This window comes from Pseudonaja textilis, chromosome 7, assembly GCF_049901715.1.
Source record: "Pseudonaja textilis isolate UNSWEBS1 chromosome 7, rPseTex1.2, whole genome shotgun sequence".
NCBI lineage: Eukaryota > Metazoa > Chordata > Lepidosauria > Squamata > Elapidae > Pseudonaja > Pseudonaja textilis.
The window spans coordinates 39,065,913-39,084,595 of record NC_141996.1 but is presented as its reverse complement, the minus strand read 5'-3'; the positions used below and the strand labels follow the sequence as shown (position 1 = coordinate 39,084,595).

General features: G+C 35.4%; 1 protein-coding gene across 1 annotated transcript in view; it reads left to right on the top strand.

The window, feature by feature from the left end:
- The first annotated feature begins 1,322 nt into the window (after nt 1-1,322).
- Nucleotides 1,323-18,683, top strand: part of CHMP2B (charged multivesicular body protein 2B) — a 21,478-nt gene continuing 4,117 nt past the window's right edge. The window contains exons 1-3 of the mRNA XM_026700680.2: nt 1,323-1,416; nt 17,407-17,498; nt 17,692-17,886. Of these exons, the coding sequence (XP_026556465.1) occupies nt 1,383-1,416; nt 17,407-17,498; nt 17,692-17,886 (321 nt within the window). The 5' untranslated portion in view covers nt 1,323-1,382. The remainder of the gene's footprint in view (nt 1,417-17,406; nt 17,499-17,691; nt 17,887-18,683) is intronic.

The window sequence follows — 18,683 nt, the reverse complement described above, 5'->3', positions numbered from 1 at the left end:
TTTAGACTTTACATTTATTAGCTATTTATTTGGAAAGACAAAATATATCATTTATGAACACAACTATATTCAAAAATAATAATTTTTCTTTCCTCAGAATTACTGTATGGTAATTTCTATTTTGTGATAGTTTATATTTGGTGATCTTATAAATTCTTTATGGTATTCACTTCATAATTCTTAAAAAATGTATGATCCCAAAGTGTAATATTACACCTTTTTTCTTGATTATATTGATCTATGTGAATGGATTCCGTTTCTGTATCATCACTTTAAATCAATTGGTTTGTTGCATACCTTATTGTTTGTATAGATTAATCGAAGTATTTACAAAAACCATTGCCAAATAAGATGCCAAAAGATAAACAAGAATCTTAGCGCTTCTAGAAATAAAGTTGGCAATTCCCTAGCATCATGTAAATTGTATTCTCAATCTAATTATAAGTATAAAAAGATGGTTCAGCTAGTCATTTGTCAAATTCTACTTTCAAGAATGTATAGTCAATACAAGATTACCTAATGCACAAAATACTTATATCACCAGGCAGAATAGCCTCCATTACCATTAAGATCACACTGTACATTACTGTAACCTTCAAGTATCTACTAAGTCTGTGTGCTTCAATCATGGATAACCAATATATTTAAACATCTGAAAAAAGCCAGAGTACCTGACATTACATTAATAAAAGAACTCAGTTTTGTACAGGATAACTCCTGATAAACATGGATCTGGAAAGGTTGTTTTCAGAACCCGTCATCTACCAGCTTGCTATTTTATCAATTTTCAAGGTATTGCTTCTTTTTTTCTATCTTCAAGCGATTGCTCTACAAGAAATATTAAACAAGCCTGATTTTACAGGTTGTTACATTCCTTCCCTTGTAAAAAAAAAAAAAAATGTCAAGCGAATGTGCCTTTCGGAAATATTTCCTGTTCAGAAGGGAGAATGGAGTTAAAGGGATAAGGATGCTTGGGGGCCGCCGCCGCCGCCGCCTTCCCAAATAGGCTGTGTTCATACAAGGAACGGGTTAGTGCTTCTCCTTAACAGGCGACAGTTCTGGAGGACTAACAGCAGCCTCGGCAGCAGCCCAGCTGACGCTCAGCGCGCTCTTATCACGCCAAAAACTGCGCGCAGCTGAAGCCGCAGCCCTTGGAAAGGCAGGCAAGGGGCGAACGCGGCGGGGAAACGCCTCCCAGTCTAGCCCGATTCCAGCTCCACCTCCAGCGCTGCCAGACGCCACGGCCTTGGCGTTTTCAGAAGTAAGAGAGGCGGGTTTTTTTTCCTCGTTCCGTCTCTCTGCGCTGAAGCAGCTTCCTGGTCACCTGAGAACTATAGGAAGGAGGCCGGCGGCTCCACTCGTTTCGGTCTTGGGACGCCGCCATGGCTTCGCTTTTCAAGAAGAAGACGGTGGACGGTGAGTGAGGCCGAAATCTGCTTTTATTTATTTTATTTTATTTTTTGGTGGGGTTGCCGCGCCTTTTGCAATAGAGGTTCCCTTAATTTCTCAACGATGTACTTCTTCCTATAGCTCCCTTCGGTTGTGTAGCCCACTTCTGATGTCAGAGGCGCACAGGTCCCCTAGCTTAACTTGGCTCCAGGGTTTCCTAAGAGCTTTTACGGTAGGAAACTGATCTGCGACAACGTTCTGGAGTAAATGGGTGATAGAAATGTTGCTCCTGACGAAACTAAAGGGGTGATAGTTCAAATGTTGCTCCTGGCGAAACTCTCCCATTTTGTATTTTATTACCATTACCTGTAAGATTCTTGGCGAAATTCTGTCTTTGCTCCCCCCACCCCACCCCACCCATGACTGTCCATCCTGCCCCCCACACTCCCAGCCAAAAATATTGATTGCCAAAATATTCTGGACATTAAATTGTAGTCATGATACTTTCTGGGTTGGGTTCCTTGCCCTTTGGTCTACATGTTTCTCACTTTAAGCTTGACTTGTACAGTACTAGGTTTAAATATGTAGGTGGTTTTGAGTGTTCATTTGCATTGTTAAAAAAGGGGGAAAGGGAGTGGAATGACTCTTGTTGTTATGAACGTATGTTGAAATAGTCTATAGAATTAGTAGAAACAAACTTACCAGGTTATTTAATTTTTGAGTTGTTTTATACATATATAAACCTTGTTGAACAAATGAAATTAAGCCAAACATTTAGACTGAAACAATTCTCATGGAAACTAATTTAAATCTAAAGGAATTTGAGGAAGCTATAATCTCTTAGATAACTGTTGTATGTACTTTTAAGTAAACTTTATAGAGAACTAAACTGCTCAAATAGAACAAGGTATTCTTTAAAGGATGTGAGATACTTAAAAGTTGCTTTTTATAGCAAATTGAAAACATTGCTAGGAATAGTTTAAATAGAGTTTTTTTTTAATCTTGAAAATTGTGTTTCAAGCAGGGTTTTTTTAGAAATTAAAAACCAAAAATCCTTACTTAGGAACTTTCCAGGGCACACCAGTGTTAGGAAAAAAAAGTAGTTTAAAAAAAAAACTTTTTTAAAAAGAGAAGATAGATTAGTATTCCAAAAATATTTTTTCCCATTGGCATTGCTGTATATTTCTTGGAAAATAAAAAGTACACCTTCATTTTCTTCCATATATTTTTATTTGAAGAGAACACACACACACACACACACAGAGAGAGAGAGAGAGAGAGAGACAGACAGACAGACAGACAGACAGACAAGCTATTAATAGTTATCACAGCTCAAACAATAACAGGATCAAAAGGCAGAAGTCTCTGCATTTTAAATAATTTTTCCCCTCCTCTACAGAATAGATAACTGCAGGGGAATGTTTGAACTGCTTTGAAGCAGATAATTTATATCTGGGCAAAAGAGAATTTTATTATGACTGAAACAAATGCTGCTTTCTTATTGTGAGCTGAGACTTAAATTACAATAGTGGTGGAGCTTCGGAATGTAATGTTGAATATTTTTGCATGCATGGCTTTTTTTAAGTTTTCTAATTTTCACAATTTTCATATTGATTTAATTTGAAAATAGATTGTTATGCAAAAGTAGCATCCTTTTTACATTCTATGAATTCTTGTTGAATTCATGGAAAAGACATTGGCAAACAAATCCAAACTATCATTGATAAACTCATGTGGCTTCTGAAAGCTAGTGTTTGTAAAAATGAAAGGAGGGGAGGCAGTATTTTTCAGTTTCTGTTTTTATATGCCACTAATATTCTTGCTGTCATGAATTCACTTTACAGATAGTATCAATGGTTCACAGAACACATGTTTTCTACATAAGTTTTCCCGGGTAATAGAAATTTCTGAGATTACTTATTAAAATTTGGGCCAGTCAGGTGATAAAGATGACCTTCTATATTATGCATTGTTCTGCCATGCAAAATAGTTGTGATAACAAAACAAAATAAATATTAAAGGTATAAGTAGTGACAGTAAGAATGAATGGGCAGAAAACCAGGACACCAAATAAAATTATTGTAGCTTTGTTTATGAGAACTAATTAAAAAATTTTTAAAAATGCACAATATAGTTGCCAAGAATAAGATTAATTCCAAAATTCCATTTTCAAGACCACTAATACATTTTATTATTTTAAAATTTATATTTAATGTAAATTTCATAGTAATAAAATAACTCTCAAAAATTTGCAGTTATATTACAAAATTAAAACAACAATACAATTAAAAATAAACTCTTGTTCCCCAAATTATATCAGTAACAAGAAATGGTGAAAAGTAAAATAAGGAACAGGATTTAAGTCAGGAATTGTATAGGCCATTGCATTATTGAAACATTGAAATTTCCTTTAAGACTTTAAAGGTAGCCATATAAAGTGTACTAGGTTGTATGATTGGTGATAATGAAGATAAAAGTTATAGTTTATTCTGTGGTATGTAAAGTTATAAAATGCATCAATGAAAATTATGCATCCAGTTATACTTCCTGGTCAAACATGATTCATAAGTCCAGAAAGACCTCTAAAATCATCATCTTCCTGGCATTGCTTGCCCAGATAGAAAAAATGCTGGTGTTGACAGGTCTCAACATACATGAGCAATTGTATCTTCTTAGTTTGATATTCAGTCTGCTCTCCGGGAATTGAAATGTGATGTCAACAGAATCTCTCCTTAATCTAAACATGGTAATATAAAGTTCTGTATCATATAATTATGGGGCTTTAAGTAACCTTGGAGAACTTCTAGTCTAACGCCTGCCCAAGGCAGGATTCTTTATTTTTGATTGTTGCTTTTTTCCCACTTGCAAATATATTGCAAGACCACTTCCCATCCCATCAGATCTGTCAAGAAAAATATGCTCTGAGTCTCTTGGGTAAAACACTTTCATCTAGATGGATGCAGGAGAGATACCCTCTCTATCATAGTCTGTGAAACAGCTTTCCTCCCAGGTATTCCCAAAATTTCCACTCAGTCCTTATAGCCAGATTATTAGTGGACTTGACATCTGTTTTGTGATTTGGTTCATAAGGTACCATAATTATATCACATTTTTTTTGTTTGTCTAATACATTTTATTTGTAGGCCATCCAGAATTATTTAAGACATATTTTTCTAACTAAATTAAGAAACAAGCAGTTCAGATATATATTTGACCAGAATATATAAGACTAATTTTAGAATATATGTAGAACAAAACATAGACTCATAATGCTGGAAGGGACCTCAGAGGTCTTACAGTCTAATTCTGTTCAATGCAGCAGACCTTGTACCATCCTGGTCACATGGTTGTCCAGTCTATTCTTGAAAATCTCTAATGATGGAGCACCAACAATTCTGGAGCAAAGCTGCTCCACTGATTATTCATTCTCACAATGAGCAAATTCTTCATTTCCAGTTTTGATATCTCTCTGATGAGCTTTTACCCATTACTTCTTGTCCTTTCCTCAGGTGCTCTGGAGAATAAATTGACCTTCTCTTGCCCATGATAGCCCTTCAAGTATTGGAAGACCTCTATCATAACTCCCCTAACCTTCTCTTTGTTACACTAAATATACCTAGTTCCATTAATTGTTCATATAATTTAGCCTGTGGACCTCTTATTATCTTCATTCCTCATAGTTTTGGTATCAAAAGCTGCCGACAGAGCCTATAAGACAAGAAGAGGCCTGCTTTTTCTCCATTGCCTCAGTTATGTATACAAACATATATACACATGTGTGTTTGTGTATGGTAAATGTATGGTATATGGTATATTACTCTGATCATTTGTCTGATCATTCTGAATTTGTTTATAATGGTTTCTTTACTGTATATATAAAATCTTCATTTAATGTTTCTCTGTTTTAATAGAAAAAACTTTGTGTCAAATTTAAGATCATGTCAAAAACAAGCTATTTTTGTTCTAATGAATTAAAGCCTTCCCCTAAAAACCTCATTTAAGATCCAACTATCAGCATGGTTTTCTAACCTAAGCTTAGTCAGTTTTCAGTAGGAGTTTATAATTGTATAGTTTGCAAAAACAGAAGTTATCATGAAATACTTATTTAACTTTGACTAATGTAAATTAAATTGAACTGCAGGTTTAAGATTATTGCTTTCATCTTTGTGCATGTTTTCATTCTGGAATACGTTACTTTTTTTAAAAAAAAATTATTGGTTTTTAAAAACAAACACAAACAAAACATAAAAACATCGAGCTGTCTTCCATAGGTGTACATACAGTGTGCCGGTTGGTTTACAAATTATTTTTGTGCTTCCATTTCGTAGTCTTCAATTACAATTACATTGCATATAATCTCATATTGTCAATCCAAAACTAAATACCTTAGTATCATTATTAATCAATCATTTGACTATACTTTTATTCATTCATGTTATACAAGATAACCATAATTTACTTAATTTATTATATAACAGTTCATATTATCATCCCAAATCTATCCTAAAATCGTTTTGTAGTTATAATAAAAAAGTACATCTTTATATATTTATTATTTTCTAGAAATCTACATGTTTCATTACTGTACTTTATTATCTAACCATTGATAGAAAATATCCCAAATTTTATAAAATTGTTTATCCTCTTGTTCTCTAATTTCAAATGTCAATCTACTCATTTCAGCACATTCCAATATTTTCTTAATGATTTCCTCCTGTGATGGTATCTTCTCATTTTTCCAGTTTTTAGCAAATTCAATCCTAGCCGCTGTTAATACATTTACAATCAGGTATTTCAAATCTTTACTATATATTTCAGGTAAAATTCCCAATAAAAATATTTCTGGTTTCAAGTCTATATGTTTTTTCGTCATTTTCTCCAACCACATGTGGATTTTAGTCCAGTATTTTTTGGCATCCACATAAGTCCACCACATATGGTAATATGAGCCAGGTGTCTGATGACATTTCCAACATTTTTTGGATTTATTCTTGAACATTCTTGCTATTCTTGTCGGGGGGAAATGCCACCTGTAAAACATCTTATACAAATTTTCTTTATATGCTGTTGACAATGTCATTTTATAATTTTTGAGACCACAATTTTTGCCATTTCTCTAGATCAATCCCATATCCAAAATTCTTCTCCCAAGCAATCATAGTTTCTTTAACTTGTTCTTCTTCTAGTTTAATTTCTAATAGATATCCATACAATTTTTTAATCACCTTTTCATCAGTACCTGTCAAAATCTTATCTAAGTCAGTCATAGAAACCTTCTGTTTTAGAATCTTTATCATACCTTGAATGTATTTGTGCATATGAGAACCAATTCATCTTTATACCTTGTTCCTCTAGTTTTTGTACATATTTAAGTTCACCCTTTTCATTCAATATTTCACCATATCTAACTGTTTGTTCCTTTTTATATATTATAGGATAAGAAAAAGCTTCAATAGTCGATAGCCAGACTGGAATTTTCAAATAACATTGTCTTTTAGTCTTCTCCCAGTTTAACCACAGAGACTCCTGTATATAATGTCTTCTAAAATACCCCTGTGTTTTAGTTCCTTTGTACCATAAAACAGCATGCCACCCCAACAACAAATCATGTCCTTCTAATGTCAACAATCTAGCATTTCTTAGTGTTATCCATTCTTTAACCCGCATCAGATTTGTAGCTTGGTAGTACAATTCCCAATTAGGCAAACCAAATCCTCCTAATTCTAGCATCTTGCAAAAGTTTTAACTTTATTTTCGCTTTCTTACCTTGCCATATATATTTCAATGCAATTTTATTTAAATCTTCAAAGTAGTCTTTTCCAAGCCTAATTGGAATTGTTTGAAACAAATATAAAATTCTGGGTAATATATTCATCTTGATTGTTGAGATTCTCCCTACTAGTGAGAGTTGTAAGTTTTCCCATTTCTCCAAGTCTAGTGCTATCTGCTGTTTAAGTTCAATATAATTATTCTTTTTTAATGTACTACATCTTGCTGTCAAATATATCCCCAAATACTTGATCTTATTCGTGACTTGAATTTTCAATAGGTCTGCCAGTTCTTCCTTTTGTCTTAATAGCATATTCTTTGTCAAAATCTTTGTCTTATCTTTATTTATTTTCAAACCAGCCACCTTTCCATATGTCTCTATCTTTTCTATCAATTTTGATGCTGTTTCTAAAGGGTCTTCTAAGATGAAAACCAGGTCATCCGCAAATGCTTGCAGCTTAAATTCTTCTTTTTTAATTTTCATTCCTTTTATATTCTTTTCATCTCTAATATTTCTGTTTAACACTTCCAAAGTTAACACAAACAACAAAGGTGATAGTGGGCACCCTTGTCTTGTTCCTTTTCTTATTAATAGAGTCTGTCAGCTTTCCCTCTATCATTACCTTTGCCATTTGCTTATAGTATATAGCTTCTATTGCTTGGATGAATTTTCTAGCAAAACCCATCTGTTCCAACAATAATAACATGAATCGCCAAATTCACATTGTCAAATGCCTTCTGTGCATCTAAAAATATCAGAGCCATTTGTTTTTCAGGATGTGCCTCGTAGTATTCCAAGGTGTCCAAGATTACTCTCATATTTTCTTTAATTTGTCTCTTTGGCAGAAATCCATTTTGATCAGGATGGATAAAATTATTTAAATATTTTTTAAATCTTTCTGCTAATATTGAAGCAAAGATTTTGTAGTCTGCATTTAGTAAGGAAATGGGTCTATAATTCTTAATTTGTAATAGGTCGGCATCCTCTTTAGGAATAAGTGTAATATAGGCTTATGACCATGATTTAGGTATCTTCTTTTTTAACATAACTTCATTCATAACTTCTAACAATGGAAGATTCAATGATTCTTGTAATGTTTTATAAAATTCTGCCGGAAGTCCATCTGGGCCTGGTGCTTTCCATTATTTTGCTTCTTGAGTGCATCATCCATCATCATTATGTTGCTTTCTAACATTTTTTCAGTCTCTTTAGGTATCTGAGGTAACTTAGCATTCTTTAAGTACTGCTTGACTCTCTCTTCATCAATATTCTCTTGTATAGTTTCCCATAATAGTCTTGAATGATTTCCTTCTTCTCTTTACTACCATAGCAAACTTGGCCTTGGTCATCTATTAATTGCAATATTTTCCTTGATTCTTTCTCCTTTCTCAATTTATATGCTAACCATCTACCTGGTTTATTTGCGTCTTCAAAGTAGTTCTGTTTAGCACCTCTAATTTTCTGTGCTAATTCTTCTTTTTCTATTTGACCCATTTTGTGTTTAATTATATCCATTTTTAACTTGATGTCCTTTTTCTGTGATTTTCTGTAGCTCTTTTACATGTCTTTTATGCTCATCCTCTAGGGCCTTAGAGGCTAGCCTTTTCATAGTAATCCTTTTCCTTGTATAGTCTATTAACAAGCCTCTTGGAATACGTTACTTTTAAACTCTTACTGTATTTCGTAGTACCGGTTCTAATTGTTTTATAACAGGGCATCTGTTTATGTGTCTTTTAATTGGTTTAGCTGTTTTACTTCTTTCTATAGATTTTGTAAGACCCAGAATCTTTTGGGTTAGATGGCCATGCTAAATTGAATAAATTAAGTTACTGTGTCTTGGAAAATAAGTTTCTTGGAGAGAAAGATGGATGTAATCATTCCTAAAACTATACTCCAATAATTGCAAATTAGTAATATCTATTATTGAAATAATTTTATTTTGGACTATTTTAGAAATGTTACTGGTGTGGAAAATTATATTTCAAGGAGGATTAATATAAGCTTTAAAATAAAACCATGGCTACAATTCATACTTCATTCATTTTTCACAATCTAGCTTGGCTTGGGGAAAGCAGGAGCACTTCCTAACATTATTGATTGTCCTTTTCCTTAGATTGTGAAACCAAGATGGAACTTACTTTGGAAATATTTCATTTTCAAAAGAAATGGGATTTTTAATAGAAAAAGACTGTCCTTTTCTCTGTAGAAGAGGAAGAAATTGTCTGACTCCGGAAGAGCTGCAAATGAATTATTTTGGTTTTATTGTATGTTACTTTGAAATGGCCTTAGGCATAAAAAGAAACCCCACAAACTGTTTTTTACAAAGAAATAGATAAATGTAATCATTGACTGGCAGCTGTATAATTTAAAAACTTCATTTTCTTTAGAAGCTGAACCTCTGCTTCTAATCTTCCCAGACTGTCGTTTGATTTTCTTTTAGTCAAAGAAGATACAGTTTGTGTTTTCAACCAAAGTATAACAAATGATAACACTGCAGGTTTTTTTTTTTTTTAAATCTTTGTTTAAAAATAAATCATTGACACTATTGTTACCTACTCTGTGTTTATAGTTAATAAAATATTGCTTCTAATTGATAGATATGAATGTGTTTCCAATAGCATCTCTAAGGGAACATATCCTAATAAAATTGTTCATAAATATTAGTTAATATTGCATTTCAGAAAACAATCTGTTTAGAAGTAACTGCAGTTATTTACATAGTAACATTAGTGGCATAATATATTAATTCAGGTAATTCATTACTTTGCAAACTAAAAATAGGCAGGAAGAACATATTTCTGTGTTTAGTATGTAGTTTTTAATATACTGGCACATTCCACATGGATTCATAATGGTGTACATGAAAACCTAAATATTTTTATTAAGATTTATCAGCTGTCTCACTTTAGAAGCTCTAGGCAAAGTACAAAATAAAGCATAGAATAAAGCTTATTATAATGAAAACAATGGAACTCTTATAATACAGGACAATAATAGCATCTACCTTACCAGCTTAATCATCAAAAGCCCAGATTTTCATTACTCCTCAGAATGCCATAAGAATGAGGACAGACCCTGAGGTCCACCTTTGTGTGTCTTCCTCATTATTACACATCCTCTTAAGAAAGGAAATTATTCCTTCCGTTAAGAAAGGAAATTATTCCCAGTTATTTCCTATTCATCTTGGTTAGGGAGGAAAATACATTACCAAGTCCCAAGTAATTGGCAATAACCAAAGAAGCAATAATGATATGGATTCCATTAAACTAGAAGACAATCTGTGACTGACTGAGTCACTGTTTCAGAGAACTTTATTTGCCTTAATGGAGGAACAGAATAACCATAGGGGTAAATACAGAATCTTGAAAACTACAGGAGGAATGGCGAATCTCAGTTGTAGTGAGTTAATTTAAGGCTGAACCTCTTTGAGTGTTTTTTCCCATCTTGGACCGAGTTGCCTATTCTGAGAAAAATAAGACGTATCTAGATACGTCGTCTTCAGCTTTTCCACAATCTCTCACATAGTCTTGGGAGGGAATACCCTGGTTCAAGCCATATAGGATATAATAATAATGATAATAATGATAGCATCTTGAATGGAAAAATCAAAGTCAACACAAAAGAAATACATCAGGATGATCTGCAAAATATTAAAATCAAAGCTGACTTCTGGAAACATAATTAAAGCCATTAATATATGTATAAAAAGAAAAACGAAGTTTGAATGATTATGTGAACAAAATAAAGAAAAATTGGTGCAGGCTGTGAAAACTGAGAACAGTATAGAAATAACAGAAACAAAGACAGAATATAAGGAAAAACAGCTTGACAGATTAAATAGATGGAAAACCAAAGCTTTGCTTAAAAAACATTGAAGGAAAATGTGATGACAACTTGACATGGGCATGGCTTAAGATAGAAACTATCAAGAAAGAAATGGAAAGTTTAATACTTGCTGCTCAAGAACAAGCATGACAAATTAATGCCATGAAAGCAAAGCCACTGGCAATACAAACTGTCAACTTTGCAACGACAAAGTCGAAACTATTTCTAAAGGAACCTCAGATTGCAAACCACCTCTTTCGGGGCCATTACAACCTCATTAAAATTATCACCTCAGAATTGGTAGGTTTCAGAATCAATAACCATCCTATCTTGCCTGGGTTGAACTTAAGCCTTCAGGTAGCCCAGAAAGTAATATTAGATGCTGCTGGGACACCTAAGAACACCAGAACGGATGTATTTACTATATTGGGAACCAGCTTCAAGTCCACCAGTATGACCAGTACTATTTCTTCCCATGCTGATTAAAAATGATCCATTTACTTTAGGATGCTTTTATGTGAAGATTACCATTCTTTTAACAATCTTACCTAGAACTGAAAAACTGTATGACATTTATTTTATATAGCTGGGTCTAAGAAAATCCTGTTGAATATTACCCATTTCCCTAACAACATGTCAACAACCACATGACCCAAACCCGATCTCTCTAGGCAGAGCATAGCAGACTTCCAAAAGGGTAACACAGATATTTCCTAGCATTCCACCTACCTCCGTGCAATGCATTGGATAAAATTAATTCCAGATAGTATTCCAAGTCTGTACTTACATTATTTTCAGGGATTCTGCACATCTGCAGTCAAAATTTGAGCAACTTTGACTAATTTTATTAGCAAAATGTTGCTCCAGGTTTCCCTCAAGCAGCCTGTTGGTAGATCTTGCCAATACCTCAAAAGGGAAATTGATCCTTCTAAATGACACATCTGAGTCATTGTCCACTGATGAAATACATGCAAAGAAGTAAGAAGCTCTTATTTCTATGATGAGTTCCCGCCTTGTTTAGTCAAGTTCACATTTTATCCACGGATATTCTAGTTGTCTCTTTTGTCATTCCATTTCCTGGCAATAATCTTGTCAATGATTGATCTCACAAAATTATCCATAATCATATTATGCTGATGAAAAGATAGATTAACAGCCCCAGTCCCTTTCATGTAATTTATTTCTGACAATCTGTTGTAAAAAAAAATATGGTAAGGATAGCATGAAGGGAATGACTTCCAATCCCCTTAATATACCGTATATACTCGAGTATAAGCCGAGTTTTTCAGCACATTTTTTGTGCTGAAAAAAAATCCCTCAGCTTATACTCAAGTGAGATTCCTCTCTGAAAAAAAAAAAAATGGTGTGGAGCTCCGGAGCTGGGCAGCCGCTTCCCTGCTTCCTTTGCAACTTGTAAGCATGGGGGTAATCAGAAGCAGAAAAGTTCTTGCATGAGGATATATTGTTTTTTTTTTTTAACTGTTTTAGGGGGAAGACCCACCCTCATGTGAGAATGCTCAGACACGAAATCTATCTGCCTGAAAATAAGTGTGTGTGTGGGGGGATTTTAACAGGGGAAGACGTAGGGAGAAGGCAAAAGCGGAGGAAGATCCTTCAGGGGAAACTGAGGGGAGACTCACCCTTGGTCCAGATGAGCCCCCTTCCCCGCCCCTAAGGAAGCAGAGGCAGCCAGCAAGGGCAGGCAAGCCCCACTTCGCGGACTCCGTCAGTCCTCGCTCCCACCCAAAGCCACGAAGTCCCCAATCGCGCATCCCAGAATCACCCTCCCCTCAGGGGCAGCAAAGCGCCGTGTTTCCGAGACAAGAAGCTCTGCCGTGCAATGAGCGCCCTGGTTTAGGGTCGTGGGTTCAGAAAACAATGTGAGCCGAGGTGGCTTCGGCTCCACTCGGCTTTGTTTCCTCAGCCCCAGCTGCTTTCAGTCCGCTCGGGAGGAGGGGAGGAGGTGGTGGCGGCGGCTCGCGCTTTCTGAGCTCTAGGCTCGCAGGCTCAGAAAACAATGTGAGCCACCGCCACCACCACCTCCTCCTCCCGAGCGGACTGAAAGCAGCTGGGGCTGAGGAAACAAAGCCGAGTGGAGCCGAAGCCACCTCGGCTCGCATTGTTTTCTGAGCCCACGACCCTAGAGCCAGGGCGCTTTCATTGCACGGCGGAGCTTGTCTCGGGAAACACCGGCGCTTTGCTGCCCCCTGAGGGGAGGGTGATTCTGGGATGCGCGATTGGGGGACTTCGTGGCTTTGGGTGGGTGGGAGCGAGGATGTTAACTTTAAGCGCTGCTGACCGAGTGTTTCACAAATACCAGTGGGACCTCCGTCCACCACCACCCCTCCCTCTTTTGCCTCTTTCCTTTTGATCAATCAGGTTTTCCCAGTATTTGCTCACAGCTGCGTTTTCTCTTCTGCCGTGCTAGGCGTTGAACGCCGGGATTTCTGATTCCCCTTACATGCACGTGGATATGCCGCGGGGCATTTTCTTCCAAACGCCCCATGGGCAGAAAACACTGACTTTCATGATAGTGAGATCATTTCCCAAATTAATTGATTCACTAACCCAAAAGAAGAAGATGATGACAGTGGGAGGCAGGAGTCACCCTCTTCCTTGCAAGCCCCCAGTGCCCGGCCCTTGCGAGAAAAAAGCAAGAGCCGTTCTTATGATCTCTCTCTCTCTCTCTCTCTCTCTCTCTCTCTCCCGGAATACAGTCAAGCCCTTTCCAGCACGCACGATCCGCCCCCGCCACTTTGCACCTTGCAAATGCAAAAACCCCGGGATTTTGCATTTGCAAGGTGCAAAGCGGCAGTGGCAGATCGCGCGTGCTGGAAAGGGCTTGACTGTATTACGGAGAGAGAGAGAGAGATCATAAGAATGGCTCTTGCTTTTTTCTCGCAAGGGAGAGAGTGACTCCTGCCTCCCACTGTCATCATCTTCTTTTGGGTTAGTGAATCAATTAAACCTTTCATGATAGTGAGATCGTTTCCCAAATTTCCCTTAAATCAGGGAAGAAATCAGAAACAAACCTTTGGACTGAGAATAAGCCTGTTCCTATGATGCCATTTTTGTTTACTGCAGTGTGAAAAGTGTGAAAAAACACACTTCTTTTTCTTCATCTTCTTGTTCCCTATTTACTGGTCTCTTTCAAAGAGGAAATTGTGAACATCAAACTTATTCTCAACTGTCCTAGTGAAAGTTTTTATTGGTATCTATTTTTATTTTTGAAATTTACCAGTAGCTGCTGCATTTTCCACCCTAGGCTTATACTCGAGTCAATAAGTTTTTCCAGTTTTTTGTGCTAAAATTAGGTGCCTCGGCTTATATTCGGGTCAACTTATACTCGAGTATATACGGTAAGTTTATCTTCCAAGTCATCTAGAAGTAAGTTTAAGAATAGAAGTAGGTTGCTTAAGAACAGAGCAGTTAACAGCATTTCAAGCCACTGTCTCTTGTCCTCTCCATTTGAACTGTATTGGGAAATTTCTTGAATTTTTACTCAGACAACTATGGTCAAATCTAACTAGTTTTTCAATTTGATCTTTCTTTTGTTAGTTACACTAAACTTGGTGCTATTCTGATTTAGTCTAAGATATAGCTTTCTGACTGACAGAATTCTAACCCGTTTACGATATTTCTTTCCAGCATTTCATTATGTTTGAATGAATAAAAAAGCATTCTTCATACACTCCGGCAAAAAAGAATTGGAAAAAAGAATGTCTTACTTATACAGCCTTCATCAGCCTACCCACACCACCTATTGCATTGCTTCTGCCACACAGAGCTGGTTCAGCAAAAGAAGGGCCCAAATTTAGGAGTTGTAGTTTCAACCACCCAGGATTTCAAAGAACAGCCAGGCATATGCACAATATCGTTAACAAATAAGGTGGTACCAAGAGAGTGGAAGGTATTTTGTCATTGAAATCTTAAGTCAGCAGCCACACTAGGTATGCATTTTCAAGACTGCAGTTCTGAAGAGTAGTAGAATGCGGTTTGGAAAATGCAGCTTTAAGAGATAATCTTACTTAAAGGTGGTTCCTGAAATGGTTATAATATAGCCAATAGGCATTCAATAACAACATTATGAAATGTATTACATTTTTTTTTTAAAGATACCAGATGCAAAGAGATGGATGTATATATGTTGTGCGCTCCTTTACAATATATAAAAACTGTAAAAATTGAGAACCTCCTTCCCCCAAGCTTATGAAAAGGAAGTTGGACTGTATATATAATTCTAAAGTTAGTCTTCCTGTTGCTGAAATACTATTCTTATCTGAATCTTTCTTTAATCTATTATGACATAGTCTGATTATTCTAGTGAAAAAAATATTGGTTTATAGACATTAGCCAATTAAGACAAATATAGGTAGTAGTTAATATTTCATTGGCATTATTTGTATATGTAATTGAGTTGTACTTGAGCAACCACAAAATAGTTGATTGAATTGCATTATATATAAGGAGGCTGAGAAGATATCTGCTGGCCCCTTACAACCTGGACATAAACTGTTTCAACTCTTCCCCACAGGATGGTGCTACAGGGCATTGCAAGCCAAAGCAACTAGACATGGGGACAGTTTTTCCCTAGGGCCATCACTGCTGAACACCTAATTCTCATCTCTGCTGTCTAATGTCTATGTGTATTTTCCCATGTAATAGCTGTAGTATTATTACTTATCCTTATCTTATTTCCCCTTATTGGTATTATTATTATTGTTGTTGTTGTTATTTACACATGAGATCTTCTGCATTGGAGACAAATTCCTTGGGTGTCTAATAACACATTTGGCCAAATAAAGTATTCAATATATCATTTTTTAAAACAAAGTATCCTGGGATAGATAGATTTAGTGAAACCCTCTTTCTTGATTTGAATTAAAAATGATATGTATATAATTTTAAAATTAAGTTTAATGTTGAATTTTGTTTTAAAGGCTGTCTATACTTATACGAATGTATGCCAAATATATTTTTTTTTAAATTTCACCAATCTTAATGCAAGAGAAGTTGTGCTTGCCTGATTTATGCTCAGTTGTCTTATTCTTAAGGTTTATTGTATGAAAATTAATTATACTAATTTAAATTTTATCTTGTAAAACATTGTAAATTTTGAATATGAAGATATAAAAACAGACATGCATGCTAGTTGCTGTTCACATCTTCAAACTTAAACTGATACGCCTACTCACACACACACACACACACACACACACACACACACACCTTTCCTGTATTAGAAAAATCACTAAGTTTTTTTTAATTAATTGGTTTTTTATTCAGGTGAACGCACAGAAAATTATTGGCAATAAATTGTTCAGTTTTAATTCATCAAACTATAAGTTTCATAGTTCTTTTTTATGCTGCAACATTAGAATATGTTTTCTGGCAACAGTCATACCTTACAGGCAGGCACTTGGACTACTGTAATACTCTTCTTAGGGCTGTTATTGGAGGCAACTAGAAGCTGCAGCTGCTATAAAATCTGACAGCCAGATCCCCCAAAGGTAACCCTCCCAAGGCAGAAAAAAACTTACTTTGAAATCTGTTTTAAAATAAATTGGTTATATTGGTTGCCTGTAGGCTTCTGGACTCAAGTTAGAGTGTCGGTCATTACTTTTAAAGTCCTTTGTACAATGCTAGACATAACAGTAATGCTGTGCCAAGTCAAATCTATCCATCCAATCTGGTCATAAAAAGAGTCCATATAGCAATTCGTAAAGTACATGAGGCATGGAATTTTTTTTCCAATGGTGACCTCCCCCCATTCTATTGAATACTTTCGTCCTACAGAATTCTGTCTGGCCCTAATGCTATTTCACAAACTACTCATAGCAGTGCTATTTCAGCAGTTTAAGGTAGCTTATGTTACTCATGCCTATGAGGGTTTTTTTTGTTGTTGTTGGTTTATGTTTCCTGGAGTTTTGAAAAATTGGATGCTGTATCTTTTTTGCTATCGCCTTTTTCTCTATTCCATCCCATGTGACCAATATTAGTTGCTGCCATTAATAAATAAGAATATTAGACAACATGAATTATCATGTATTTACCATGTGAAACTTATTTGAGTTACTGCTCCTATTTATCTGGGAGACAGATAATGGTGACTACACACAACTGAGTTTTCTGTCAATGTATTAGAAAGAGTACAGGACTACTTTAGAGATTGATGAGTATTAAATTGCAGCAATATAAGATTTTTTAAAAAGTAGAAGGAACATGGAGATTTATATTTATATTTGCCAAAGCAAATGGATGAAAAGTTGGTTTCTTTTCTTTCTAGAAATCTAAGAAAAATTGGTGACATTTTGAAATAAGAAAAACAATCCAGCTAAGAATACTTTCTCACAGTTAGAAAATTTCTTGTTTGTTCATGTTTTTAATGTCTATGAATTAATCGTAAATGTTTTGCATTTTAGATATAATTAAAGAACAAAATAAAGAATTAAGAGGTACGCAGAGGGCTATAGGAAGAGATCGAGCAGCTTTGGAGAGACAAGAAAAGCAATTGGTAAGTGTATCAAATAACTAGTTCGTTGTTTACAGTACGAGACCATTAGTAAAATGATATTTTTCTATTCTAAAGTATTCAAGTACAAGTTAATCAATTACTGTAAATGTTTCTATTATAATACTTATATTGATAATTGATAAAATACAAATGCAAATAAGGTTCAAAATCAACATTTTTTTTCAATTAATAGGAATTGGAAATAAAGAAAATGGCTAAAACAGGAAACAAAGAAGCCTGTAAGGTTCTAGCAAAACAGCTTGTGCAGTTGAGAAAACAGAAAACTCGGACCTACGCTGTTAGCTCAAAAGTTACATCCATGTCAACTCAGACAAAACTGATGAATTCCCAGATGAAGATGGCAGGAGCAATGTCAACAACAGCAAAAGTAGGCAATTGATTCTAACTAACCCAAGTAGTGGGAGTCCGGTAGTTAGGAAAAAGCCCTGTCTGAAAATTTAGTGTGGTATTTTTTAATCTTTTTCATCTCAGAGTACACATGCTATAGTCAGGACTTTGGGTCACAAAACCAAAGGGCCTTTGACATCACAGGTTTCTGGGACCCAGAAAGAAAAATGGAAGCAATTTACCACTGTGGTGTAATGGAAGTGGGATTCTGGCTATGCTGCTGCACAGCGGCACAGCACTTTCTGTCGTTTATTTTGGTTTGCTGAATCAGCATGCCAGCTAACCTTTTGTGGCACACAAATATGCTGTGGCACAGCATTTGAAAACTGTTGATCTAAATTCTAGAGCATTTTGATTGATTAGAACTAAGTAGTACAGAAAACAAAAGTTTAAGGCATTTTTTTCAGCTGGCCGCTAATTAAAAAATTTAAAACATTTCTGACTTTTGGCTGTTCCATTACTTTGTAAGACCTTTATAATAAAAATATTATGTAAACTCATGCCACAATGTCTCCATTAATGTATAGTATGGGCTGGCATTACAGAAACCATCCTTAAACTTGCCATTTTCCAGCTCCTGAACAAACAGTATTTATTCTTATACATACTTGAAACAAGTCAACCATCAGCCATTATTTGAAGCTGGCTTGTTTCAGTAACCATAATTAAAATTAAATACAATGTGTATAATCAAAGTGAATTTCTGCCCCAGAAAAAATACACAAAGGAGGTGCTTGATGAATCCAGTATTTGATCAGGTAATATTAGGCTTTGACA